Source organism: Oryzias melastigma, linkage group LG17 (assembly GCF_002922805.2).
Source record: "Oryzias melastigma strain HK-1 linkage group LG17, ASM292280v2, whole genome shotgun sequence".
Classification (NCBI taxonomy): domain Eukaryota; kingdom Metazoa; phylum Chordata; class Actinopteri; order Beloniformes; family Adrianichthyidae; genus Oryzias; species Oryzias melastigma.
Genome location: NC_050528.1, coordinates 17772892 through 17781791, shown reverse-complemented (window position 1 = coordinate 17781791; position 8900 = coordinate 17772892). Strand labels below are relative to the sequence as shown.

Genomic DNA, 8900 nt, shown 5'->3' with positions numbered 1-8900 from the left:
ATGGATTCTCCCCTCCCCTTGGTTTTTCTTGCACCTTAGACATGTAGGACCCTTGGTGGGGGGGGGTGCTTTGACATCACTACCAACAACAGTAGATGTCCTCTCAGTGCCTTCCCGCCAATTTTAACCACACCAAAGGCATGTAGGGCTATTGGTGGAAGGGTGACGGGGCATCTCTGTAAGCAATCAGGAGATGCCCTGTCAATGCCCTACTCACCAATTTTAACTGTACCCTTTAGCTCACACACCTCTAACACCACAAAATATACACTCTAACAAGCAAACACACATGCATCACACAAGGAAGATGGGATCTTCGACTTTCTGTCCCCTAACCCATCCCTGGCGGGGGGGTGGGGGGACCATCAGTCTGGTCTCTTGGGTGCCGGTCTATGGGATCTCAGAGATTTAAGAGCTAAAGCAGTGGATCAAACTACATAGGAGCCTGGGGATGTCCAGGTCCCGGTGGTGCGGGTTCCGGTCTTTGCTCTCAAGAACTAGTCCTCTCCAAAACTCCATCATTGGGTGTGTCTGGTCGGGCCTTGTTTACATCGCTCCTCCGGTACCTTAGTTTCTCTTGGGTGCCCCTCTCCTCGGCAGGGGTGGGCAGCCCTTGCCTTGCTCCCCCCTGGACCTCTCGTGGCAGGGGCGGGCGGTTGTCTGGAGCATGGAGGTGGGTCGCCCTTGGTTGAACACAGTCAACATCTGCACCTGCTGCCTGCCACCGCCTATAGAGAGCATTGTTGTGAAGCTCCAGACTGCCCCACTGTGAGTGCAAAATTTTCAGCTCTGGTCCTTGGAAGGATATGACCGGCCAGCCTGGTCGCCTCTGGTTCTCCAGCCAGAACTCTTACTTCGGCCAGCACCTGATCAGCCTTTTGATGCTCCTTGAGCTGTTGCATAGAGAACGGCTCCCTTTCAGGGCTGGTGAAGGCTGGGCAGGCTGCTGCTGCCAAGGGTCCCAGTTCTTGTTCTTCTTGTTGGCTGCAATAGTGACACTCATCGGTGAGGCAGGGGCATCTGGAGAGAGAATCAACATTAGTGTGTTGGCGTCCTGGCCGATGCTGGACCTCAAAATCATACTCCTGCAGAATCTCCAACCTCCTTGCTGCCTGGCCCTCAGGCTGTTTAAAGTTTAACAACCAGCTGAGGCTGGCATGGTCAGTTCGTAGCCTGAACTTTGTACCCAGGAGGTAAGGCCAAAAGTGCTTTACCGCCAAAATTACAGCCAGCAACTTTGATCTGGTGATACAGTAGTTTCTCTCTGGTCGACTTAGGGTGCACCTGTAATAGGCCACAACCCTTTCTCCCATTTCGTCCAGCTGGGAGAGCATGACTCCTACCCCAACGTTACTGGCGTCAGTGTCAAAAACGAACGTCTGACAGAGGTCAGGATAGGCCACTACAGGAGCATCAGCCAGCGCAGACTTCAGCAGCTGAAAGGCTGCTATACACCCCTCAGACCATTCAAAATGCTTGCCTTTCTCTGTCAGTCGATTCAAAGGGTTGGCAATGATGGCAAAATCCTTAACAAAGCAGTGGTAGTAGGATGCTAAGCAAAGGAAGCTTTGTAACTCTGAGGTGTTTGATGGTGTGGGCCAATCCCTCACTGCTGCAACCTTTACAGGGTCAGTTGCCACTCCACTCTCGCTGATGACATGACCTAGGAACTGTATTTGGCACCCAAGAAGGGTGCACTTGGCTGAGTTTAGATGCAGCCCAGCCTGTCGAATGGCAACAAAGACTTCACGTAGGTTGTGGACAGCTTCTGTGAAACTCTGGGCATGGACTAGCAAGGCATCCAAGTACACTAGGCAGCGAGTGTGGGGAATGTCCTTGAGAACACAGCGGTAGCAGCAATTGGGAGTCATCCAGTGCCGTGGGGATTGAACAGCTTGACCTTTGTTGACCTTTTCCTGCACAAAGTCCTCCAACTCTTGGTCAGCAGCCCTAACCAGTGGGGATCTCTCAGTTGATCCAGCAGACAAAATTTCCTCTGCCTGCTCAGCTTCTCTCAGTGCCTCTCCCAGGGGGGTGGGAAAGGAGAGATGCACATAACAGCGCAGAGGTTCAGGTGTCAGACCTCGCAGAAATGGATGAAGACTTAGCTCTTCCCTGGCAGCATTTGGGAAGTTAGGATAACCATGACATATGTGTAGCTGAATGTCAGCGGCAGTAGCTCCAAGACTCTCTCCACTGTCTCTCTCTCCGTTTGGGTCAGGCACTATAAAGCCCTGCCAAAGCCAGAGTTCGGATCCTTTAACAGGTGGAAGGAGAATTGAAAGGATAAGGAGAACAGAAACAAACCAAACAAGTAACAATAACCAAACAAATACAATAAAGAATTAACCCAAACAAATGTATGTGCACATGTGTATTTGTAATGTTTATGTTGACAGGGTAGTGGCTAAGATGTTTGTGTGTTGAATGTGTGCACCCACCCAACCAGCAGTAAAACAGCCCCCTGACTGAGCATGTGTGAACGTATGTGTAGTTTCAGGGAGGTGATGAAGCTATCACAAAGTCCACACCCCTTTCACTGAAAGTGGGCTCTGAAGAATCTGTCAACCAGACATTTCAAATGTTCTATGTTTGGGCCACTTTAGAACTTGAATAACTTACAATAAAAAAATATTATCATGAAAAAAACAGGATTAACAAGAGCAAGACAAAATATGTATAACATAAAAGAGTGAAATACAAAAGATTTTCTTGTCACAAAAGTGTACCTGGAATGAAGACAAAAGAATCAGGATGTTTTTATTATCAAATGATCAGAAACAACTTTTATCGGAAGGAAAGACAAATGGAAACACAAATCTGTAATCTAAAGCTTTCAAATGAAGTAAAAAAACAAAAGCAAAGTTGTAAATGTTCTTTCTACAAACACAAAATTCTCCTTCAGTTTGTTCTCTTGTAGTTTCTGTGTAGAACAAACAGAGAAAGTCTTTGATTGTGACGTCACTGATTCCATTTAGGTTGCAGCTTCCTTCAGTTCACATGACAACAACACAAAAACATGAACACAATATTTGAATTAAATTTAAATTCAAACACTAAAATTACCAAAAAAGCGTGTTTGTCACCAGGAATGACCATGAATGAACTACGTGTATATGGAATATGGATAATTGGATGTGGAAACATGGTCTCCTCACACATTTACAAATGTGTGAAATGTAGGAGATACAGGAGAAAACAGAAGTTAAAAAATGGCTGAACTGCCAATAGAGCAGATAGAAACCATCCCTCCTTTTACATACTGTGGCCTTGACTGTTTTGGTCCCTTTATTGTGGAAGGAAGGAAACAATTACTATATTTCTCAGACTAAAAGTTGCTCCGGAGTATAAGTCGCAGGAGCCAAAAAAAAGCATAATGAAGATAACGAAAATAACATAACGTTCTATTTGACACAGAACGCAATTCATGCATCAAATTGGAGTCCGTTGCCTCTTTTGACGGGCATCAAATTTAATGCTCAATGATATATAGATAGATATCTTTATTTGTCATTGTCTTAGGTACAATGAAATTAAAAAGTGCCTCCTGGTCAGTGCAACACTCAGACTTCAACTCAGCCTGTTCCTATGCTGTCCTCTGTGGATTGGTTCTCCCTGTATGCAAACTGGTGGGGGTCAAGTCCTGGTGGGAGAACAGCAGTGATGTGGTTACGGACCAGCTTTTCAAAGCACTTCATGTCTGTTGGGGTGAGAGCCACTGGTCTGTAGTCATTGAAGCTGGAGATGTGAGGCTTCTTGGGCAGAGGAACGATGATGGAGGACTTCCAGCAGACTGGGACCGTTGACTGTGCCAAGGATTGGTTGAAGATCTTTGTGAAGACTGCAGTCAGCTGGTCCGCACAATCCCTCAGCACTCGCCCCAGGACACCATCAGGACCGACAGCCTTCCTTGGATTGACTGCAGGGTACATCTCACCTCATGCTCTTCCAGGACTGTGCTGTTGTGGGCTGATGGGTGAAACTGAGGACATCAAAGCGGGCAAAGAAGATATGTAAGTCCTCTGCCAGTGGATGTTTATCCAAAATTGTGTTCATAAACTAAATGTTCCCATTGCGTATGGAGAAGCTGTCTTTTAGCCTCATCGGTACATGATGGAGGCTTTAACTGTTTATCTTGTTTAAAATACAGGGAAGATACGGATGGTGTTGAGATGTTTTTTTTATTTTTAAGACCTCTACAAAAGCATCTATAATTATGTCTCTCCATGTTTGGGTTTTTCAGCCTTTTTCCTACAGGCAATTGTTACCTTCTAGCCTGCAGGATCTGCATCTGAATGACTGTTTTTAGCTGCTCTTCTGTCTTGTCTATAACCCAGTTTGATGGCTTGCTGTCCCACATTAGTCCAAGGAGAGAAAAATAAAAGAAATTATAATAATGTCTTGATGCAAATAAGAAATACATCTTAACGTACATTTGGACAATGATCAGATTCTGAGCATTGTTTGTTTTGTCTTGAATGGCATTTCTTTGGCTGCACGGTGCCGCAGTGGTTAGCGCTCTCGCCTCACAGCGAGAAGGCCCCGGTTCGAATCCCGGCTGGGACCTTTCTGTGTGGAGTTTGCATGTTCTCCCCGTGCATGCGTGGGTTTTCACCGGGGACTCCGGCTTCCTCCCACCGTCCAAAAACATGCTTCATAGGTTAATTGGTGACTCTAAATTGCCCCTAGGTGTGTCTGTGAGAGTGAATGGGGCCCTGAGACAGACTGGTGACCTGTCCAGGGTGAACCCCGCCTTCGCCCATCAGTAGCCGGAATAGGCTCCGGCACCCCGCGACCCCGGAAGGGACAAAGCGGTCAGGAAAATGGATGGATGGATGGATGGCATTTCTTCTTCTGTGTTTCTGTCAGCAGCAAATACTGACACACAAACCTACATTGCCCTCTAGTGGTTGATAGAGGAAACAACCGCTAAAAGTCAACTGGTTGTTAGTGGTGAAAATAATGAATATAAGTGCCTATTTAAGTCTAAAAATTTTGCAAATAAGTTGCTCCTGATTATAAGTTGCACCCCTGGCCAATATATGAAAAAAAAAATGTGACTCATAGTCCGGAAAATACAGTAAAAAGAAATGGCCTCATGTTTACTTGCTTGTGCTCAAGAGCTGCCCATATTGAGAGACTGGATGATATGACAGCAGATGCTTTCATAAATGCATTTTGAACCTTTGTGGTAATAAGAGGACAAGTCCGTCAATCAAGGTGTGATCAAGGTACATCAGAAATGGCAAAACCCACCACGAAACTTGAAGGTGAATGATATTGTGATTGCACAAGATGAAAACACACCAAGAAATGAGTTGGAGCTTGCTAGAGTCTAGTAAACCTATGCTAGTGAAGATGGTATAGTAAGAAAGTTAACTCTACTAGTCAGTGAGACTACACAGAATGAAGGAAAATCACACACTAGATTACTGCACTTACTGCACCACTTCATAATGTTGTCACACTTGTAGAAGCAGAGTGAGTAATCCAAATTTTTGAAGAGCTTTTCAGAATAAGTTTTGACTCTACTCCTCTCCAGTAGATTGCAGTAATGCAGTGATTGTCTTCTGCAGCTGCTGGAATTTAAAGGCCCAAAGCCTGAAAGTGGACTTTTCTTCTTCATATTTCAGGCAAAGTCTGGAATAAAGACCAAAAAATATGTTTTTATTGTCAAATTACCAGAAATAAATATTCTCTGAAAAAAAGAAATATAGACAGTTTCTGTAAAAAACAAACAGAGAAAATCTTTAATTGTGACGTTACTGATTCCATTTGTGTTGCAGATTCCTTCAGTTCACATGAAAACAACACAAAAACATGAACACAACATTAATAAGAAATTTGAATTAAAACAGTCAAATCCTAAAGTTCAAAGACATGAAAACAGATTTTACTCCAAAAACTTTGAGAGTCATCTTCAAAAATGTCTCAAATCCACATTCTAGAGACTTTTTATTTCTCTCTTTATTTCTGAATACAAACACAACTCCGCAGAATATTAACAGTTAAAAAGTTTAGTTCAAAATAATGGAAAGCAGAGAAATCACTAAAAACAAACATTTCACTTATTTTATGAACTCCTGGAACTATTTGAGTTTAAGGAACTCTGCTGTGTTTCCAACAGAAAGACCAAACCACACTCCAGCATGGAGCGGCTGAGTGAATGTGGTCTGGAATCTGTGGAGGAGAGTCATGCTTTCAGAGACATTGTAGAAGGACAGAACACCTGCTCTGTGATCCAGGTACACTCCTACTCTGGAGGAAACAGGAGCTGAGATGGAGGTTTGAATGCTGTTGTGGAGATATGTTGAACTTTTTGGAGAAAAACTCAATGTCCAAGATTTGTTATCAAAACCAATTCTACTTTCATCTCCAGATCTACTGATGTTCTTGTATGTGACTGCTACACATATAAATCTTCCGCTCCACTCCACCTCCCAGTAACAACGTCCAGTCAGACTCTCTCTACTCAGAACCTGAAAATAATCAGTAAATCTGTCTGGATGATCAGAATAAGACTGAGGTTGTTTCATCAATTTCACTTTTCTGTTCTCTTCTGACAGTAACAGTTGTCTGTGTGCTGTGTTTGGATCTAGTGTGATTTGACATGAATATTTTAAGAAGTCAGCTCTGCTCTTTGGTTCTGGTTCTGGTAGTAAAACATCCACATGAGTGACTGTCGGTGAGATGTTTGTCCGTTCATCTCTCAGAATGTCCTTCAGTTTGTCTCTAAGCTCTGACACAGCTGCTGTCACCTCCTCAAAGTATCTCAGAGGACGGACATTGATGCTGGATGAGTGTGTGGACTCACTGAGTGGTGGCAGTGAGGGGTAGTTGAGCAGAAACTGGCTGTGATCCTCTGTGAATGAGAGCTGCTTCAGCTCAGCGTCTCTCCTCTTCAGCTCAGTGATCTCCTGCTCCAGCTCCTCCTGAAGATCTTTGACTCGACTCACTTCAGTTTGCTGCTGGGATCTGATCTGCTGCTTCACATCACAGCTTCTTTTCTGGATGAGACGGATCATCTGAGTGAAGATCTCCTCACTGTCCTTCACTGTTTGATCAGCAGAGTGATTGATGGCCTCCACCTCCTGTTGAAGCAGCTTCACCTCTTTCTCTCTGTCCTGGATTCTCTGCTGGATTTGTTGTTGACTCTCCTCCAGATCTCTCTGCCTCTCAGTCCTTTCTGCTGCAGCTGAGACTGTGTCGTGTCCTCTATGTTCATCCACAGGGCAGAGATAACAGATACACTTCTGATCAGTACGACAGAACATCTTCATCACCTCGTCATGAATGGAGCAGATGTTCTGCTGCAGGTTCTTGGAGGGTTCCACCAGCTTGTGTTTCTTGAATGCAGCTTCATCCAAATGAGGTTCAAGGTGTTTCTCACAGTAAGAGACCAGACAGAACAAACAGGACTTGATGGCTTTCAGTTTTCTTCCAGAGCAGACATCACAGGACACATCTTCAGGTCCAGCATAGCAGTGATTAGCAGGAGCAGCTTGGACTCCATTCTTCTTCAGTTCCTCTATCAAATCTGCTAACATGGTGTTTTTCACCAGAGCAGGTCTCGGTGTGAAGGTCTTCCTACACTGAGGACAGTTGTGGATTTTCTTCTCTCCATCCCAGAATCCTTGGATACACTTCATGCAGTAGCTGTGTCCACAGGGAATAGTCACTGGATCCTTCAGCAGATCCAGACAGATGGAACAGCTGAATCTTTCTCGATCGAGATCGACTCCTCTCTGCGCCATTTCTCCTCTCAGAAACAAAGACTGTGTGAGTTTCACTTCTTCAGTTATAAACCAAGTTGACTGGTTTCTATCTCTCCTGTTGTGTTCTGGGAATTCAGCCAATCAGATTCTCACTCGCTCAGAAGTTGGTCACACCTACCACAACAGAGGAGATCAAAGGTCTGGATTTGACTTGAGTTTATTTAAGTTGCTGAAATCTCAAAATGAGACACTAAAATACTTTGTAAAGGTGACTGATATTGTGTGAGGGTGAGCAATGTAGAATTCAGACTCTTTGAATTAAATTTCACAAAGAAACTTGAATAAGCTATAAAAAATGTAATATCTTATTCAAATAAGACTTTAGTACAAAGCTTGGAGAATTGGACTGTAAATGAATTTGTTCCAGCAATCAAAGCAAGAATATTTGCAAAAACAAGTCAAAAAACAGGAGTTTATACAGAGATATATCAAACATAGGATATTTAGTCATAAAATCGGTTGGAAAATACTCATATGACCCCATTGTTAGGTTAATTTCAGGCTTCACCCAACACTCTGTTAAAGAAGAAAAACACATCCCACAATTAGATTTGCAACAAAGAGCGAGCTCAGAGAGCACACAGGAAGACACAGTCATGTGTGTCCCTATCTACTCTGAGCTTCTCGTGTGATCCAAGCCCTTTTTTTATTAGCTCAGGGACCTTAGTTAAATCAGCTGCATTTCCTCTATAGGGGATGGGGTGCAAACAGGTCTGCAGAAACATTTCCTTATTTCTTTCCTCCTGCTTACGCAAAAGACACAGTTATACAAAAAGCAGTCAAGAAAGCGCTTGAGGAGGTAGTTCCTTATTTGGTGATCAGTTCTTCACAGAGTCACACTGTCAACTCTGCAGGGTGTTTCCTGTTCAGGTTTGAGCATCAGCATCCGCAGGAAGTCTTCTGCTGAAAGCATCAAAGCATCTTGCAAAACACTTCTACTGAACTATAAGAGTCTAATAAAAGAGTAAAACAGTAAAACATAGATAAAACAAAGCATCTGTGTGATCATATTTGCATAGATTCAACATTTCCCTCCTGTTTTTCATACAGATGCTTACATTCTCACATTGTTCACAGCCACTTCTCTCGATTTTCAGCTGGGAAGTCATGTTTGCAAGAACACCT

At 43.8% G+C, this 8900-nt stretch overlaps 1 protein-coding gene across 1 annotated transcript; it reads right to left on the bottom strand.

Moving 5' to 3' along the window:
- Positions 1-5782: 5782 nt before the first annotated feature.
- On the bottom strand, positions 5783-7754 carry LOC112140600 (tripartite motif-containing protein 16-like). Its single transcript, XM_024263594.2, has one exon. The coding sequence runs from the start codon at positions 7752-7754 to the stop codon at positions 6090-6092; it is 1665 nt and encodes a 554-aa protein (XP_024119362.1). The 3' UTR covers positions 5783-6089.
- Positions 7755-8900: the final 1146 nt, after the last annotated feature.